This window comes from Drosophila grimshawi, unplaced genomic scaffold (assembly GCF_018153295.1).
Source record: "Drosophila grimshawi isolate 15287-2541.00 unplaced genomic scaffold, ASM1815329v1 contig_311, whole genome shotgun sequence".
Taxonomy (NCBI): Eukaryota; Metazoa; Arthropoda; class Insecta; order Diptera; family Drosophilidae; genus Drosophila; species Drosophila grimshawi.
The window spans coordinates 15,928,122-15,947,195 of NW_025063098.1; the positions used below are offsets into that span (position 1 = coordinate 15,928,122).

Below are 19,074 nucleotides of genomic sequence, written 5' to 3' on the forward strand. Positions count from 1 at the left end.
ATATCTATCTATAGATGATTATAGTAAAAAAATCAACAACAAGAAAAAGAAAAATTAACAAAATGGATAGCAAGCATCCCAAATCCAAAAACACAATCAAGATTCAAATCAACCAACAACAACCAATCGACTTTATTTAAAAGTTTGCACAATTTGCAATTTCTCCCTTATTTCTCAACAACTGGCCAAATTTCAATATGCTATCTATCAATATATTATATAAATATATTTTTAACAACATTTGCCAACATTTAGTTTTGATCATCATATGTACAGGCTCACTTTACCGTGTAGTGTTGCCCTGTTGCTTCCCCTCTCTCCCCATCCCCCTGCCTGCACCTTCGGGTGTATACAATCATATATACATGAAACATGATACATATGTATTTTGCAACAAGGACAACAATGTAAAAATGCTATTAAAAAAAAAAAAAATATTAAATCGCAAGAAATACCCGAAACGAATTGTTTACGAAAACGGTTATTATTATTTCATACTATATATATTTCATTTGTTTAGTTTGTAATTTGGATTTCGCTCTAGTTGAAATTTGAATTTCGAATCCAATTTTGTTATTAAGTTTTTTGTTATGTTGCAAACTGTGTTTTTGTAGGCGTTTCGAATGATTTCTTTAATCGCAATTTATGTATATTCCTTGGCATAAAGTGTGTGTGTCAATGGAAACGCTTATAACATATATACTGAGATACATATATATATATGTGAAATGTGAAATATGATAACGCAGCAATTTTGTTTTCCGGGGTCCCCATCCCCAATCCCCAACCACCAACCCTTTATCCCCCATCCAAATATGAAGAAATGAAATGAATTCAAAGCGAAACGTAAAAATAATGAACGCCCACCCTTGAAATTAAAGTTTATAAAAGATAAAATAAAGCATGTATATATATATATATATATATATATATATATATATATTTATATAAATATACATAATATAATTATATACATTTAAAGAACACACACCTTATGTATCTAACAAACGCCTCTAAAGCAAATATTCTGCAAGCTGTGTTAACTTATTATCATAGCCAACAAAGGAAGCCACAGAAAGAATGGGCAACAACCAGAAATAAATAAAATGATCTATACAAAATATTTTAATTGAAATGTAATGATGCAGATACAGCATACACAAGATGAAATGGAGTTCTCTAGCGATTAGTTCACATTACAACATTAACAATATATCTATACATACATATAAATAAATAAATAAATAAGGGGTATATAAAAACTACTTCGTAAAAAGCTGTAACATTACATAAATGTATCTGTAATTGTATTGTATTGTATTTAAAGCATATGCATATACGATTTTTGAGTTTGTTCAAACAAAACTAATCGATCGATCTATATTATTACAAATATAAATACGATTTATCAACTTTTGCAGTACTGATCATAATAATAATAATAATATTAAAATGATGATTTACATTTATAATAATTATACAAATATTGAAGATTACCGCATCAAGTTATAAAACAAAAAAAGCTAGCATTAAATTATCATATAAACATTACATCATAGTTACAACAACAACAAAAACAAGAAAAATTGCTATATTACAATGAAACCACAACAACAACAAACAAGCAAATAAAACTGAAGAGAAAAAGAAACAAATGTATGGCAATATGTTTATTAGCTATTTTCATTTTTATGGATATTGGATATTTACCAAGCTGAACTGTTTGCCCAACTGAAACAGACAGATCTCTAATAGGCCTAGCAACAAGCTCTATGTAACTTGTGCTTGATGGAGACCTTATACTGCTTGCAAATTATTAATTCCAGAATTTAGAATCCCCTAGAAAACCGAATCGTAAATTTCAATGCTAAAACTTAGTTTTGAGAAACTATAATTGCATTTTCGCTAAACATATGAAACCGATTTAAATATTTCAATGGTTGTCATAAAGTATTGCAATTTTCCTAATAAGAATTAGCTTCTGTTTTATAAGATCATCTTCAGAAATTAGATTAGTTCGCTAAGTGGAATCCAATTATTGAGTGATAACTGTACGCAAAAAATAGCTGTTTGTTTTAAGTGTTGTTAGGGATTTTACAATTGTCTCGATGATAATGGGATATTCCAAAAAGTGGGAATGCAAACACAGTTGTTACCATTCTTTCATTGTTACAAAAATAACCTTCGTTATATATATATAAACCAAACAAATGGGAAACTATATAAACCCCAGATCTTGAACATAGTTCTATCAGTAATTTCACGATGTTTACCCTGTTTGTGCTTAGTTTGACGCTGTCTTTGGCCTTTGGGCAAACCGACTACTGCGAGAAGGATCTCTGCAGCAGTGGTACCACGCACATTGCTTGCAATAATACTGGAGTAAGTCTAGCCTTCTAAGGATCGGTAAAGTATTACTTAATCCAACGTTAATTATAAATTCCTAGGGATGGTCGTCAACCTGCCCCACAACTCCTGCACCGTACCTCATCAACATGAACCAAGCGCTGCGCCAGGATACGATAGATGCCCACAATGTTAGGCGCAATCGTCTGGCGCTGGGCAATCTGCCAGGTTTTGGTCCAGCGAGACGCATGGCAACTATGCGTTGGAGTCCTCAGCTGGCCAGCTTGGCGGAGCTCAATGTGAAGCAGTGCGTGCGTAAGCGAGATGAATGCCACAACACCGATAGATTCCGCAACAGCGGACAGAATATTGCGCTGTTTGCCTACGAGGGCGCTGAGTCTAGCAGAACAAACCAATTCCTGGTGAGGCAGGCCATCTCGAACTGGTGGCTGGAGAGCGACTTTGCCGACATGACAGTCATCAATAATTACCCAAGCAGCTGGTCGGGAGGGTAAGCACAAATGCTGCCATTGCTGCAACCAAATGTTGTACCTTCATCTTGTCCTTCCACAGCCAAATTAATCGCTTTACGCTGATGGCGCAGCAGAGGAACATCGCTGTGGGCTGTGCTGCTGCCCGATTCTTTAGGAATAATAACAATCAATTCCTGTTTACCTGCTATTATGCCGTAAACAATGTGGTTGGCCAGCCCGTCTATGTGACCGGTCGTGTGGGTTATGGCTGCCAAACGGGCATGAATGTTGCCTACCCGGGTCTGTGCAAGATTGACGAGGATTTTAATATATGATAAAAATATAAATATATACTTTTGAATGATTGAATACATACATATTGAATGCACCCGATAATGTGTTTTACTAATGGGATTTGGATTTATGGATCCATAATGCATATAAACAGAATTTTGTAATTTCTATTTTTGCTTGTTCTGCAAGTGAAATATTTAAAAGGATCTTGCAAAAAGGACATATACTCTTATGCCACACTTTGCCATATCATTAAAGAAAGGACACATATATTTGAACTCGCTGGAGGAAGGTCTGCCGATTGGAAACTGGAAAACCCGTGTCTAACTTGACCATTTTGTGATTTTCACACATTTGAGTTCGCGCTGTGAATGCAGTTTTTGTGTTTGGGTTCATAGATGATCCAATATCCCTTGAATGCAGTTCGAGGCGATTTTAACGCTGTTTCTTTTCGAAAATCTATAAAGAATTGGCCGAATTAGAGCCTTTTTCCTTGTCGCTTGTGTGCCCCTAAAGGTATGCACTATTTTTCTGCTTGATGGAAATTTAGTCAGTGCTGCAACCTTATGGTTGTAGCCTTGAATAAAAATAATGTCGAATTATTTTATTTGCTTCCAATACAAATATTTTGGTTTATTTATAACTCAATTTGTCTTTGTTCAGCATGACTAATTACGATAGGAAGGAAAAGATAAGATGGATAAGAAAAATGTAAATTTTACTATTTATTATCTACTATCTATTTTTTTAAATTATTGGGTTGAAGTTGGGGAAGGGGGAGGATCTGTGATATGAGAGAGTTAAGCAGTATTTTATATGAATATATAATAATGTAATGAATAATAATATAATGAAGTTATTCAAAACAACTTGAAAGCTGATTCAGTAATTAAAAATCTATTCAAACTTTAAAATCGCAAGGCTCACCCGGTTAGACAAAACTTTTAATATTTATCTGTACTTTATTTTTTAAATAATCCAAGCAACAAACTACCCGCACTCCTTCCTGCGCCAGGCAATTTCCACTTACGGTAGTTAACAACAATCTGTCGTTGCCCGGAACAGGCAGGGCAATAAGGAGAGAGAGAAAATCAACACGCCAGTTGCCATAGAAAATCAAGTAGTTTTTCTTGAATAAGAGTTTGTAAATAATACTTTCCGAGCTGGATATAGTATTATATCCAGCTTGATATACACTTTATTGTAATTATATAGCTAGGGACATTGCAAGATTGATAAAGAACAAATGAATCGAACGGAGGACATGAAGAGCAGCTCGCTGGACGAGTTCAAGCTGGAAGCGATGCGCTCCATGGGATGGGCCGTTGAGGACGATATCCCAATGGCCAATGCCGAGAATCTGGCCATACTCCAGGACATGGTCGGCATGCGGGCAGAGAAGTTCATTCTTCAGCAGCGAATTGTTGCATTGGATGAGCGCGAAAAGGTAATCGAGCGCCACAAGAAGAATATTGAGGCAACGCTGCAGCAGAACATTGTAAGTCTTGTGGGGATCGGAGGGGGTTAGATATTGGATATGGAATGGATTAACAATCACCGTTTTTGTGTAGACCTTTTTCAACTCGGTGAAGAACGATGTGCTGAAGGAGGCGCATCGCACCCAGCTGGTTATATTGGAGCGCAACAAGCTCAAAGAGGATGTGCGAAAGAATCAAAAGGAGCTGGCGGAATACACCGAATATGCAGAGCATACGTTGTGTAAGTCACAAACTATTAACTGCATCCCGAGAAGCCATCGAAAGAGTTGTGTTTCCAGGTAAAATCACAAAGAACAAACGAGAAATCGATGATTTGACCAAGCGCATCAAGACGGCCAAATCGAGTCTGGTCGACTGGGCTGAGGCCATGGAGGATGGCAATAAGGGTTATCAACTGATCGATCGCTACTATCAGGATGATCAGCAGCGGGCACGTGAGCTGAACACACGGCGTCAGCTGCTCCAGGCGGACATCGATAAGCGGCGCAAGCTGATCGTGATGCTGTACGATGAGCAGACGACCCTGGAGAAGAATCTGGAGAGGACGGCCTGCCTGTATCGGGAGGCGCACTTGGAACGCCGTCAAATGGTAGAGACTTGGAAGCAGGCAGTTAGTCAGATGACGCAACGGGAAATGGAGATACAGAACAGTGAGATGGAATGCTCCAGGCTGATCGAGCAAGCGGAGAAGATGGCCAGCAATTATCGGATTGCCAACGAGCAGCTGAACGATGTCCTGGAGAACAATCGATTGGTGGAGCAGGGCATTGAGATGCTGAATGCGGACACCTCCGAGATGAAGAACGAGATGCAACGGCTAACAGATGCTGCATTCCTGAAGGATCGTGAGATTCAGGCACTGCGCCACGAGCTGGAGAATCTCTCCAATATGGTGCATGCCCAGCGTCTGGATAATCGCAAGCAGCTCAAGCTGCGCGATGATAAAACGGCCGAGATTGAGAACTTTACGCAGGTGCTGCTGCAGATGGAGGGTCGCCTTCGATCGATTGAGGATAAGGCAACGGACGCCAATCAGCGGCTGCACATTCTCGACGAGATGATGGAGGGTGAGGAGGAGGCGCTGCGTGTGCTCAACAAGGAGCAGCAGCGCTGCAATGAGCTCCTGTTTCGCACACAGCGACAGATAACGGAGCTGAAGGATGAGGAGAAGACATTCGTTATGCAGAATGATTCGCTGCATTCCACGATGATGGCGGTGAAGCGGAGTCAGCGACAGGTGGAGCTGGAGATAAAACGCCAGACGGAAATTCACTACGACATGTCCTTCAAGTATCTGCAGGTGGAGCGTAAGCTGGCTGAGTTGCGCGGCAAGAATACCGATCCGGAAACGGAGGCACGCAACCAGGAGACGCTTGCCGAACTGGAGCAGTATCTGGCGAAGCTGCAGCGTCGTCTGAACTCCACGGAGGCGCAGAATAAGAAGCTCAACTATAGCATGAACGCATTAGTCATTGTCTATAATAACGATGCCAAGGATCTGGAGCTGGTCAAGTTCAAGATCAAGGAGGCGCAAGTCTACTGCGAGGGCACCATTAAACGTCTCCGGATGAATCGCTACGACAACTCCGAGTTCGTTGTGGAGCTGAGTCTGCTCAAGATGCGCTGCTGTGACCTGCAGAATGTCATCGATAAATGCGAGAATGGCACCTACAGCCTCAATCAGCATCGCTTGGCCTTCCAGCGCATCATCAAGGATCGATTTGTGGAGCTGCGCAGCCAGCAGGACGTGTTGCTGCTCAAGCGCAAGCATCTCAACGAGGAGCTGAGCACCCTGCGTGCCGATCTTGGCGAGCGCAAGAAGCACATTGCCTCGATGCGTGCCCGCTTCGAGCTGACATCCGCACTGTTGGGCGTCAACGAGGATGGCACTGTGATCACGGCCACCCAGCTGAAGGTGGAGAATGCCCAGGAGCGGCAGCTGCTCGGGGACGAGGGAGATGCGCTCAACAAGAAGGTGCTCAAGGCCGAGAAGGAGGTCATCGCTCTCGAGAATACGCTGCGCCAGTTTGACAAATCTAACGATAAATATCGCAAGAATCTGAAGACCTACGATGATAACTCAAAAGGTAGATACATATACCAATGATAATACTAGTTTTTACTTCCCCCCAACCGCCTCTTCAATTGCAGATGAACTGCGCCTCGAGGAGGAATTGAATAGGCAACAGGAGATCTGCTGCCACAACTTGGAGCAGCTGAAGATGTTGCGCTGCAAGGCGGAGCGTTACGATAGCAAAATCGAGTCGCAGAAATTGGAACAGGAGCGTGCGATGCATCAAGTGGAGATGGAGAAACAAAAGTGCCTCGAAGATGCTGAGGCGCTGGACAAGTTGAGCAAAGAGCTGCAGGATCAGAAAGCAAAAATCGATAGGGCCAATCGCGAGATACACACTTTGATCAAGGACATTAAGCAGAGAGCCATCGGCACAGAATATCTCAACTTATTCGAGCGTGATCTCAATCTGCAGGAGCTGGAGAGCCGGAATCGAAAGACGTTAAATCTATTGGCCGACATGGCCAACAGCGATGACGATGGCCCAGAGATAATACACTTTATGCTGGGTAAGGGACTGAAGCTGCCACATCATTTAAAGCCCACACGCAGTTGCATCTCCTCGAGAACTACCTCGTACTCCTCCCTCGATTGCTACTCGGTTAAAGGTATGTTGACAATTTGTGTGCTTTCCACTATATTATATATATATATATTTACTGTACAGGTTACAGCGCTCGCTCCTCCACCTCGGAGGCCAGTGTGGGCAAAGAGGAAAGCACCTCGACACGGATCAGTGTCGTATCCCTCGATTTTCCGCCCAAAAACAAATGAAATTTGTATCCACATTTTATTTGATGATGTATTTTTTTTTGTGTTTTTGGCCAAGTATATGAAATATTCTTCTCAGACTACTCCTGTACTCCCGGGCACTCACGTGCTTCTTTGGCCAACGAACTGTTTACAAATCGGACAGCTAAACAGAAACACCAATAAATAGCGCAGCAAAAAATATATAGAATAGAAAACACGACCCATAAAAATAGCGCACAACAAATCGTTGACCAAATAATAAAAAGAAACAAGAGAGCATTATACACACAAAGATGTATAGATATACTTGATTATAAATAGAGACGAATAGTATACAGCTAGCGGATACCCTTGACTGCTTCAATGATTTGCATACATATATACCCTATTGAAAAAGACTACACATTGTGCTCATCTACTACACTCAGAAAAAATGATTTAGATGTAAAGATTTAACAATCTTTTACAAAAATTATCAAAGAGCAGAGAATTTCAGAGAATTTCTTCAGAGAAAATCGAAGCAAAAAGTTCCTTACCGAATTCCAAGTAAATGTGTTTTTACTACTTTATTAATAAATCAGTGAGTTTTAAAATTTAAATAAGCTGAAAAACATTTTCTTTTCATTTTTATTTTGATTGTAAAAGCGAAAAAGTAATCATTTTAACAAAGTATTAAAAATGTTCTATTGATGAATATTGTTATTAATGTAGAGCAAAATATATTCCAAATATTGTAGTAAAGTTTTTAACTTCAATAAGGATTTTTCAAAACCAAATGCCTAAATTAGAGCACTCAAAATCCGAAACAACATTTTTGTGAAGAGTGGAAACGGAAAAGTTTTGCGTAAAGTGGAGCACAGCTGAACATTTTCCATTTGTATATCTATAGAAATTTTAGATTATTAGTATAATCATTAGAAACAAGACTAATATTATATATATAAATATGATATGATTAAAACACTTCCATTTAATTAGATTACTGACTGCAGCAGCATATAAATGTAAGTATTTCCTACCAAGCATACCCCTTGAAGCTTTTCGTTGTACTTGGTTTAAAATATGAAATAAATTTTCTTAAAGAAGTACAATGGATGTAGAATATGCCACTTTTCCCGTTTCGATCCATTTTCGAGCGAGATCAAAACAAAGAACCGAAAATTCCAATACTAAATACTCCCACTAGACACAAATTGTGGTGCAACAAGAGGAAAAACAAAAGAGCAACAACAACAACAACAAACTAAGATAATCTGTCTTGTCTGATCGATGTTGTTGTTGTTGTTTTTCTGTTTTCTTTTTCGGCACTGCTCGGCACTTTCGAAATTCGGGTTTTTCTTCGTTGCTCGCCGGGCTGGGAGCGCAATATTTTCATTATTTTCGATTTCGCCCAGACGAACAGAGGCAACGTTGTCGTCGTCGTCGGCACAATTTTTTCAATATTTTCGTTGCAAGTATTTTTAGAAATTATCTGAGTAGAAGGAAAAAAAAATTCCTTTCAAGTTTTGTCGGTCAAAAATGGTTACAACAATTTCTATGCACGCATATTGAAAGTAATATCGATAAAAATCAGAGTGATTGTAAATCTGTGTAAAAAGCGTGTAAAGTGCCCGTTTGCCATGTGCTCCACATCGGTGCTGTGTCCGTTGTGCGCCGTGCCCAGTTTCAATAGCATCGATGCACTGCAGCAGCGTCTAATTAAGGCGGCCAACGGTCCCTTGGCCTGTCCATTTCCACACTGCACAGAGCAGTTCCTGGGCCTGGATAAGCTAACCATACATCTGTTTAGCCACACCAGTCTCATGAACAGAGTGGATGAAGTTCCAACAGTTGCCACACTTCCAGAAGTTGCAGTCAGTTCGCCACCCCCGCCTGTTGCAGCTCCTGCTACTCCGCCGACTGCTGCGGCGCCCAAGCGGCGTGGCAAAAAGTCGCGTGCGAAGACTGTGGAGCCGCCGCCTCAAGCACCACTGCCTGCCACACCGCCGGCCCGCTGTGACATCTGTGAGTTTAGTTTCCGGAACGACGAGTTGCGCGACATTCACATCCGGCTGGTGCACGAGAATGGAGTGGAGGGCACGGCGGCGCAGCCGCTGCAGCAGCAGGAGCCGTACAAATGTCATCTGTGCTCCAAGACGTTTCGCATGAAGGGTTCGCTGCGTGTCCATCTCAAGGTGCTGCACACAGTTGGCAGCAGTGGCACCAACAGCTCCAACAACAACAACAGCAGCAACGCAAACTCGAGCAGCAGCAATGGCAACCTGATGCTCAATCCCACGCCCAAGATAAGCATTTGCGATCGCATTCGGCACAAGGAGGCAACGGCTTTGGCTAACGGCAACACCATCACTTCAAGCAACATCAACAGCAACAACAACTCAAACAACTCCAACAGCAGCAGCAGCAACAACAACAATACCCAGCCATATGCGCTGAGTGGTGCCATTTGTATGCTGAAGCAGGACACGACAAGTGCAGCAGAGTCAGCGAACAGCTCGGAGTACGGAAGCACGCCCAAGAACTGGGAGTGTGATGTGTGCACCAAGCTCTTCACCACCAAGTACTTCCTGAAGAAGCACAAGCGGCTCCACACCGGCGAGATGCCCTACACATGCCAATACTGCGCTCGCACCTTCACCTTCCAGCAGTCCTACCACAAGCATTTACTCTACCACAGCGAGGTGAAGCCGCACGCCTGCGGCATCTGTGGACGGGCCTTCAAGGAGCTATCGACGCTACACAATCATCAGCGCATTCACAGCGGCGAGAAGCCCTTCAAGTGCGAGGTGTGCGGTAAGTAAACAAGCGAACTTACGGACGGGCTCGATATGGATCAGAGAGATATAATACTTAGCATTGGTTGAAAATTGGATGTGACTTTAAGATTTGTAGACATACATCATTCTCAACTTTGTGATTTTCCTACTTTCTGTATCAGATTTTCTTCCATAATATAAGGATTATCTTAAATTAATTGCTTTCTGTCTAAATGCCAATCTGACAAAAAAAACACTTTGTACAACAGTTCAAATATTAAAAAATGTTCCAAATTTTATTTTGTGGCTTCGAAAATAAGCCTGAAATATATCGTTCCAATTTGTAATCGGTATAAGTCGTATCTGATATTTAAATTCATTAACGATCAGATGAAAATGAAAATTGCTGCGCAAAATGCAGCTTTTCTTTTATATAGGATAGAAATTGTTCCAATAGATGCCCAGCAGTAGAACTTGACTAATGTAACAAATAAGAGAAAACTGTTATTGAATAACTAATTGATAATAATGAATAATAACAATTGCTCTCGGCATTCACAGGTAAATGTTTTCGGCAGCGGGTTTCGTTTCTGGTGCACACCCGCATCCACACCGGCGTTATGCCCTACAAGTGTGAGCAGTGCCAGAAGACCTTCCGGTACAAGGTCTCGCTGCGCACACACAAATGCGCTGCTGGCGCTGAGGAGGCGCAGACGCCGGAGCAGCTGATCAAGGCACTGCTGGAATCGAATGTGGTCGGTGTGGTGGGCAATGTGCAGACAGAGCATTTGGCAGCGGGAAGTGCGGCGAGTGCTGGGGATCAGGAGGCGTTGCTCTCGCAGACGATCGATGACATTGTTGTCGAGAGCTGCCAGAAGCTGGGCATTTGTGGCGTGGAGCCACCACAGCAGGTAATCCTGGACAATGGCAATGTGCACTTCGATGGCAGCAATTCACCGCTGCAGCAGCTGCAGAATTTGCGCCTCTACTCGCCGCCACAGCAGCCGGAGCAGCCCAGCTCGGATGGGGAGCTCTTTCGCCACTTCCTCATGGACGCCACGTAGCTGCCCAAAGATTTAAAATTAGCTTAGTGTTTTTTGTCTTTGTGTACATTTTGTGTATTGTTCTCTCTTAAATTAGAAGCTGCAAAAGTTTGCGAATTATTGTTATTGCTATTATGTTTATTCCTCCTCGGTGCCGCTGCCAGAGCTGGAGCCCGAGCCGGACCCGCTTGGTGAACCACTGCGCGAACGGCTGGGCGAACGGGAACCGGAGCCAGAACGCGACCCAGATGCACTGCGACTGCGACTGCGTGACTTTGACTTTGATTTCGACTTGGATTTCGACTTAGATTTTGAGTGGCTGCGTGATGCACTGCGACTGCGCGACTTGTGCGACCCAGCGGGTGTATTGGAGCGCGACCGTGACCCGCTTGGCGAGCGGGAGCCAGACTTGGAGCGGCTGCTGGCCCGTGAGCCTGAGCCGCTCGCCGAGCTGGAGCGGCTGCGACTGCGACTATGGGAGCCGCTACCACTGGCGCTGCCGCTTCGGCTGCGTGTGCGTGAACGTGAGCCACCGGAGCGGGTGCGGGAGCGAGACTGTCGTTCACGTTGCGCCTGTGCATCGGGCGTTGGCGTTGAGCCGCCAGCAGCTGCTGCCTCTTCGACAGCAGTCTTTGATTTGACAGCCAAATCCGCTGCAGCCGCGGTTTTCGTTTGCTCCTCATCCACCTCCATTTCATCGTCCTCCTCTTCCTCCTCCTCGCCAGGCACCTCCAATTGGCGTTCGCGATAGCGCTGCATGCGATGCTCAATGGCATCAAGCGGACGATGCTTAACAACCTGCGGCAGTCATATAATATAAATGTGGAAATATAGAAACTGATTTGGACAATTGGGAATTGAGAATTTTAATACGGACCAGTTTCGTGTTGTTCGGCTGCTGTCCGAGTTTGACGCGTCGCTTGTTGAGACGCACACGCGTCTCCAGCTCGTTGTAGTAGATGCCGTCGGGTCGCATGACAAAGAAGTAGTTCTCCTCGTAGCCCTTGGACGCTTTTGTCTTGACATTCCAGTTGTATTCGCGCGCAATTTTGTACTCGTATTCCTCATCGTCTTTGTAGAGCTCGCCGGCGACAAAGTCGTTGCGACGCTTCTCCAGCGTTGGCTCTGTTGGCAAAAAGTAGGCGACAAACTGTTCACCGCTCTCGTCCATGACACCACGAATCATGGCCTGCGACATCTCCTCCAGCTGTGCGGGCACATTTTTGCCCTGTGGCGCCGGATCGCTGTCGAAAATGACCTGAGCGCAGGGATACTTCCAATTGGTGAAGTCGGGGAATATGGGCAACACCTCAACGGGCACCACATTCGGCTTGGAATAATGCTTGGTGATGTCACTCTTTGTGTCGATGAACGTCTTCTCGATGGCCTTGATCTGGGCATCGCGATCCAGATAGAGGGTCTCCTCGCGCAGCGACTTCTTCACATTGTAGCCCACCTTGGCCTCAATATTCTCCAGATTCTGAGGCTGGAAGCGCGTCTGTTCCGTGGAGATGTATTCGGATTTGCGCAACCAGGACACTGTACGTGAATGTTGGCGTGAGCGCACCGAATCCGTTGGCGTCATTGTCTCCTCCTCGAGCAGTTTCTCATCAGCCGGATCCAGTTGTGACATTGAATCGGCCTGGTAAAGTTCGCGATTGATGAGATCCACTGTGACGCCAAGATCGTGTTCCGTCAGCACATCGTACTTAAAGTTGCGCTCCAGCGATGTGGGATTGTACTGCACAAAGCGATTGCTATCGAACGGATACTGCAGAAACTTTAGATCGAAGGGAATATCCGGCAAATTATTGCCATATTTAACGCGGCAAATTATCTCGGACCTGCAACAAGTAACGCATGTTTAGCAAATAAACGTGGGCGCCTGCTTCTGAGGCGATACTTACTTGCGTTCTGTCTGACGCTGCGGTCGCTTTTCCGCAGCGCTATTTGCCGTCGAATTATTTATAGTGGGCGGCATTTTTATCTTTCCACTGCAATGCACTAAAATCTAACAATGTTATTTCTTTCTGCAAACTCGACGCGAGAAACTTCAGTGTGACCAGAGGGCACAAGCACCATTAACTAATAGCTTGTGGTGGCATGTCGATATTTGGTGTCATAGCAATAGTGGCAGTAGGTGGCTGACAAAAAGGTAAATGCCACCATTACGCTACAAATTCGAACTCGAAACGCATAATAGCAAATTTCTAGATACCAATTAATTAGTAAAGCTAAATGTTACAAACGACAAATTCGAATTTAAATCGTATTAGGGGAATTTTTGTAATTAGAATTTAATAAGATTTTATTAGTGTGCACATTTTAATTGTAAAATAAATCGCTTGATTGTTTTTGATGTTTTGCCTGGTTTTACATTGATAAAATAAAATAAATAAATTAAAAAATAATTAATAAGAAAAATTAAGTAATTAATTATCAATGCTAAATTGAAATCCTCTTTTGTGTTGTCAAAAGTTTGAAATGAGCGAAAGTATTCTTACTTTTAATTTCTGGACACTCAACTGCCAGTTTCAATCCCATGAAACCTATGAGACCTCAAGGCGCATTCCCAAAAGGATCGACAAGACACGAGCAGGACACAAAGTCTCATGTAAACGATGCGTCCAATAACCAGCCTACAGTTTTATCCCCTTTCAAGGGTTCCGAATCCTCTCATAAAATGAAGCCACTAAAAGGACACAGTGCTGTAGTCAATACCGGACAAGCTTTATACGTAATACCAACTATATATGTAAGTGCACAAACGCTTGCTTAAATTAAATAATTTATTCTTCTTTCATATTTTATTTGCTTAACTTCCAATGCGGAACTTGATAAATTGGCTGAGAAAATGCACAGCTGTCAACTGCCACCAATACATCCATGGCGCGCAGGTAATTTGTCTTCCTTTTAGAATTTGTCTCGCATCAAATGATTGCATGCACATATTTAAATAGCATTTAACAATCGGATAATGTGGAAATATATTTCAGCAATTAACGTGACATAATTTGTTTTGAATCAAATATTTGTTGAATTCATTTATATTTATATTTATTATATATTTGTATAATGAATGTATTTCGCTAGTTGTCAACCCAGGGAATTTCTGATATGAGCATTATCCATTTAGGCTGACATACATGCTTAATGATACGTAAAATGTATATGCAAATAGCGTAAACATGGCAAATTTTTACAGTAAATAACAACACAACAAATTTATTAAATTAGCAATACTGTCGATACAAAATAAAGATATAATACAATATCATAACAATTTTCTTCACGCAAAATTTTGTCAACTGTGTTGTTGGTTATAGACGTCACTTGGTTGGAAGCAGCGAAAAATATCGCTGACAAAAGACGACTAAACAGTCAGCGAGTTCAATAACAAGGTTAAGCACATCCCCACACTGACAACCTCCCTTCTTCAATAAAAAATATTGCATTATTTACACTTGGCTTTGTTGTGTTGTCAACCTTAACAGATGGCAAAATAATCGTCTTAAGTAATTAGCATAAATTTGATTGTTGTCCATGTATTCAATAAATGATCAACACGAATCCGCAAATCGTGTTATTCATTTCAAAAGGAACACGACACAGTGCCAAAAAAGAAGTGAGATATAACTCTTAATTGCCTGAGTGTAAACAAAATTACTTCAGAAAAGATTTACAATTAGTTTATCCAGAATATTTTACTTATTACATCTTGCTTTCAATCAAATGCTTATTAGTTGTTTTTGTTTTTTGTAGCAGATTTAGTTAGATTTAAATAAAAGTTTCATTGTTATTTTCACTGGAATTTTCAAAAACTAAAACTTTAATCAATTTTCATTGCAAATCGGTACGATGAGAAACATAAAAGTCACAAAGAACCGTTTTCTACTCACATTTAGGCAGAAAAATATGGATTAAAATCATTATTTCTTACATTTTTAAAGTCGAATGTTTTGAAAACGATTATCAGGCGAGAAATATTGACACGACTGCCAAATAAACGTGACACATTTTTTTTGCTCTTTGACAAAAATGCTAAAAACAAGTTAAAACTTAATTAGTAAGTTAGTAAATGAATGTTAATCGAATGCATCGTACGATGTGAGACTAGATAGAGAACAAAAAGAAAGCCAAACAGATGGGTGTGCTAGAAGAAGACAAACGAACCAAACCGGATAATATGTTACAGTCAATCAGGAAAATGATTGGTTTAACTAAACGATACTAACCAAATACCTCGATCCGATCCGATCCGAACATGTGCAAATTAGCGAAACATGCGCGGCGCGTGCAATAAAATTTCCAAGCTCGTTAACCGGCTAAAGCATCCATGCATCTGCTTCGTGTTCCATCGGCTGGCCGAGTGGGAAAAGCGAATCGACCGAGCTCTGTCGTTCGGCTATTGGCAGCAGTCTGCGTCATTGACGCCATCGGCTAAAACAGATCGTGCAAACGCTACTCGTTGATTTGCCGATTGTCTAGCTCTGTTGTTGTTTTTTGTTTTTTTTTTTCTGCTGGCGCTTCTGTTCTGGGTGTCGGTTGGCTCGCGACCTCAGTCCGTGAGTTGAGATCAGTTTCGAAAACGGTTTCCATTTCGCAACAAGCGCTAAATTCTTAAAGCAAACAAGCGCGCTGTTTTCGTTGATCTGCGATCACAGATCGCAGTTCTTTTAATTTGCTGTTTATTAACATAAATATTTGCTTAATATTTATATACAGTTATCATATGCACAAATATATATATTAATATATATATATATATATTTATATTTCTTTTGAAGCCAGTTGGCGACAGTGTTGTGCGAGTGTGTGAGTGTGTGAGTGAGTGTAGAAACTACTAGAGCCTCAGTTTTGGCACCTTAGATGAAGTGTGAAGAAAACCTGTGAATCGATATTGCGATCAGTATCCGTTTTATGCTCGCTGCGAACGGACTTCGTTTCAAAATCGATGGTCAAAGAAGAGTTCAAATCTCACGCATAGAATAAGTGTAAAGGAATAATCCTTAATCAGTGATTTGTAGTGCTTAACCCAGTGCAAATGAATATGATACCAAGAATAGCAAACTGATCCTGACTGGATAACAGTGATACTCACATAACAAGTAGGTAAGTGATTTAACAATTTAAGATGGGACATCTCATAATTATTATTGATTTTTAACATCACAATTTTAAATATGAATACGGTTAATCATAATATAAAATCCCTCACTAATATTGCGTATAGGTTAAGTGCATTAAGTATTTCAGATATGATTTCATATCTTACAAGGAAAATCCCAAAAGTAAAGTTCAACTTTTTAGAAATCATCGTTAGTTAATTGACAATTGTTGCCCAGTAAATGTAACGCAATAATTGTTGATTAATATTGCGTATTTGTCAGTAAAAAATCGAATTTCACGATTTTTTGTAATACATTGATTAAAAAGCCATTAATTTTGTGGTTTATTGCATTTATAATTGTTACCTAAGTACAATGTATATCTGCAATTGTGTACAGCTAGTCAGGCCTGGCAGCAATAAAATCTTCCATAATTATTGGAGCGCTGTCTGTGGGAAACCACAGGCTTTGGGGGAATATACAAATATACAAATATATACATATATTATTTATATAGCGTCGCGCGATTTGCACATGACGCCGATCAATGAATTATGCATTAAAAGAATTAAAAGAAATATTTGTTGTTGTTGTTGATTGTACTTGTGCACGAAATGATACGAGATCAGACTGATATATACTATATATATACGATATATATAAAAACTGATGGAATACTTAACAGATTGGGAACAGTTTAAGCAAATGCTGGCCACAGAAAGCACACCAAGCATTCAATTGAACCAAGTATTTAGTATTTGTATTAAGCCGGTTTTGAAATTTCCCCACAGTTCAGCATCTATAATGAAGCCTAGCAATTAAAATGAGTTATGGATAACAGAGCTAAATACGCCTACGTCATATTCAAGATTTTTACTCCCGAGCAGTGGCTTTTCACTCAATAACAAAATCCATGCTTTATTTTGCTGTTGGCTTTGCTTTAATTAATGACTAATTGCAGTGATGGAAACTATTTTAGAGCAGCATAAGATTCATTGGTGCAAAATAAGTAGGTGTGTGTATATTCAATTACGTATTATGGGATTTATGCGGAAAATGGGTTAGTTGTTTTTTATTTTTTACTTTGTTGTGTTTTTGTTGTTGTTCTTGTTGTTGTTATCGTGCCTATTTAGCTTTACCTGTATGCAAATTATGATATAGCAAAAAACAAAAGAGAAAACAAATATAGATATAAGTATATTATCGATGCATAATTCAATGTAAATTAGCAAATGGAATATTAAATCAGATTTGTGGGAAATTCATGTGTTCATGCCTGACTAACTTAGTGCATCAAACTCTCATCTAAGAGTGTATACATTAAAATCAATCGTTGATGACGATGTTAAATATTGAAAACTTAAAAACATGAAATTTTAAAGCGTAAATTAAATTGATTGACTAAGTAATTAATTAATCAATTGGAGTGTAATATTCAGAGAGGATACAATTTGCAATAAATATAAATTCAGTATGGATACTAAATTTATTAGTATGCAAAATAAATAGTAATTGTAAAAAAGACGAAAATAAAGGATATACAAGGCAATTCTTGAAGTCGTGAGATAATCATGAGATATATGGTAAACCCATTGGGCAATAATGAGCAAAAAATGAAATAAGGACTGGTAATACGATAAGAGTAATCAATCAAAATTGAAAAAGAAATGGAATATTTCCAGTTAGGTTATTGCACTAAATAAACTTTATTAATAAAGTGCCAATTATTTGATCGCAGTAAAAATCTTAAAACCGAGCTAATTGCTTGAACAAACACAAGTGTCAAACGTGATGCAAAGAACGTGTTAAGCACATCATAAATACATATATATATATATATATATATATATATATATATATATTTATTTATATATGTATATATATGTATCACTGTCTGTTGCTAGATAAAGCTTTGGCTTGTGCCGATGAGTGTGATAATTGTAAAAAGGCAAAAAGCACAACAACAAATATTAGAATTAAAACAAATAAATGCTTGTCGTGCAATACTAAACAAACAACGCCGACTGACACTTGAACGAAAGCAACATTAAAAGGAAAAAACCACAAAAGCCTAAACAGCAAGCACAAAAAAAAAATAGAATAATAATAAAACACTTAAGCAAACGAAATGAAGCGAAACGAAATGAGAAACGCGAGTAAAGAAATGTTGGCTGACACGGCGTATGAGCGTTTTTATACCCTGAGCCCATTAAACATGTGTAAAAAGGGTATAAGGATTTTGTGCAAGGGACAGAACGACAGAAGGCAGCAACACCGAGTATAGTATATATATTCATGATCAGGATCAACTGTATAGAAAGGCGGATCTCAGAGGCTATTAAAGCTTGAGACTTCCTATGTGAAAATTATAGGTACTCGTGTACCCAGCACAGATCAAGTATTGAGTCATATCTGAATTCGCTGCCTTAGTTATTTTATACTCTTCTTCTTCTTCTTAGAGTGATATGTTGGCAATAAAACTAGAGTATATTCAACAGCTACAGGGTACAGGGCATCCCGTAGTCGACTACATCATTCTTAGCTGTTCTTCTTTTGTTTTTGGTCATTTTTGGCACTGAACAAGCGCAGACGTAATATGTACAATACCGCAAATTGAATGTGTGTGTTGTTTTGGCAACCAGCGGCAAGGAACCAACATACTATCGACTACAACACTCGAGCGATGCTCTCTCTCTCTATCTGTCTCTCTCCTTCTTTCTCTTATGTT

At 40.4% G+C, this 19,074-nt stretch overlaps 4 protein-coding genes across 4 annotated transcripts; 3 read left to right on the forward strand and 1 right to left on the reverse strand.

The window, feature by feature from the left end:
• Nucleotides 1–2,265: 2,265 nt before the first annotated feature.
• LOC6567439 (antigen 5 like allergen Cul n 1) lies at nucleotides 2,266–3,198 on the forward strand. The gene is made up of 3 exons (XM_001994066.2): nucleotides 2,266–2,382; nucleotides 2,448–2,857; nucleotides 2,920–3,198. The coding sequence occupies exons 1-3, from the start codon at nucleotides 2,266–2,268 to the stop codon at nucleotides 3,152–3,154; spliced, it is 762 nt and encodes a 253-aa protein (XP_001994102.1). The 3' UTR covers nucleotides 3,155–3,198.
• A 1,087-nt stretch (nucleotides 3,199–4,285) lies between these two features.
• On the forward strand, nucleotides 4,286–7,537 carry LOC6567438 (coiled-coil domain-containing protein 39). Its single transcript, XM_001994065.3, has 5 exons — nucleotides 4,286–4,611; nucleotides 4,685–4,832; nucleotides 4,891–6,699; nucleotides 6,764–7,294; nucleotides 7,354–7,537. The coding sequence occupies exons 1-5, from the start codon at nucleotides 4,360–4,362 to the stop codon at nucleotides 7,458–7,460; spliced, it is 2,847 nt and encodes a 948-aa protein (XP_001994101.1). The 5' UTR covers nucleotides 4,286–4,359; the 3' UTR covers nucleotides 7,461–7,537.
• Nucleotides 7,538–8,883: 1,346 nt separating this feature from the next.
• LOC6567479 (zinc finger protein 2) lies at nucleotides 8,884–11,259 on the forward strand. Its single transcript, XM_001994064.3, has 2 exons — nucleotides 8,884–10,232; nucleotides 10,757–11,259. Exons 1-2 carry the CDS (start codon nucleotides 9,059–9,061, stop codon nucleotides 11,257–11,259), a joined length of 1,677 nt encoding a protein of 558 aa, XP_001994100.1. The 5' UTR covers nucleotides 8,884–9,058.
• A 27-nt stretch (nucleotides 11,260–11,286) lies between these two features.
• On the reverse strand, nucleotides 11,287–13,328 carry LOC6567478 (RNA polymerase II-associated factor 1 homolog). Its single transcript, XM_001994063.2, has 3 exons — nucleotides 13,146–13,328; nucleotides 12,116–13,082; nucleotides 11,287–12,036 (listed from the first exon to the last, which is right to left on the reverse strand). The coding sequence occupies exons 1-3, from the start codon at nucleotides 13,217–13,219 to the stop codon at nucleotides 11,377–11,379; spliced, it is 1,701 nt and encodes a 566-aa protein (XP_001994099.1). The 5' UTR covers nucleotides 13,220–13,328; the 3' UTR covers nucleotides 11,287–11,376.
• Nucleotides 13,329–19,074: the final 5,746 nt, after the last annotated feature.

Bases quoted from the DNA above. Each gene is read 5' to 3' on its own strand.
- LOC6567439 (XM_001994066.2), top strand. From the start codon at position 2,266: ATGTTTACCCTGTTTGTGCTTAGTTTGACGCTGTCTTTGGCCTTTGGG. The intron at 2,383-2,447 runs GTAAGTCTAGCC...ATAAATTCCTAG, and splicing joins TTGCTTGCAATAATACTGGA to GGATGGTCGTCAACCTGCCC. The intron at 2,858-2,919 runs GTAAGCACAAAT...GTCCTTCCACAG, and splicing joins CCAAGCAGCTGGTCGGGAGG to CCAAATTAATCGCTTTACGC.
- LOC6567438 (XM_001994065.3), top strand. From the start codon at position 4,360: ATGAATCGAACGGAGGACATGAAGAGCAGCTCGCTGGACGAGTTCAAG. The intron at 6,700-6,763 runs GTAGATACATAT...CTTCAATTGCAG, and splicing joins CTACGATGATAACTCAAAAG to ATGAACTGCGCCTCGAGGAG. The intron at 7,295-7,353 runs GTATGTTGACAA...TTTACTGTACAG, and splicing joins CGATTGCTACTCGGTTAAAG to GTTACAGCGCTCGCTCCTCC.
- LOC6567479 (XM_001994064.3), top strand. From the start codon at position 9,059: ATGTGCTCCACATCGGTGCTGTGTCCGTTGTGCGCCGTGCCCAGTTTC. The intron at 10,233-10,756 runs GTAAGTAAACAA...CGGCATTCACAG, and splicing joins CTTCAAGTGCGAGGTGTGCG to GTAAATGTTTTCGGCAGCGG.
- LOC6567478 (XM_001994063.2), bottom strand. From the start codon at position 13,219: ATGCCGCCCACTATAAATAATTCGACGGCAAATAGCGCTGCGGAAAAG. The intron at 13,083-13,145 runs GTAAGTATCGCC...TACTTGTTGCAG, and splicing joins CAGCGTCAGACAGAACGCAA to GTCCGAGATAATTTGCCGCG. The intron at 12,037-12,115 runs GTCCGTATTAAA...TGACTGCCGCAG, and splicing joins AGCCGAACAACACGAAACTG to GTTGTTAAGCATCGTCCGCT.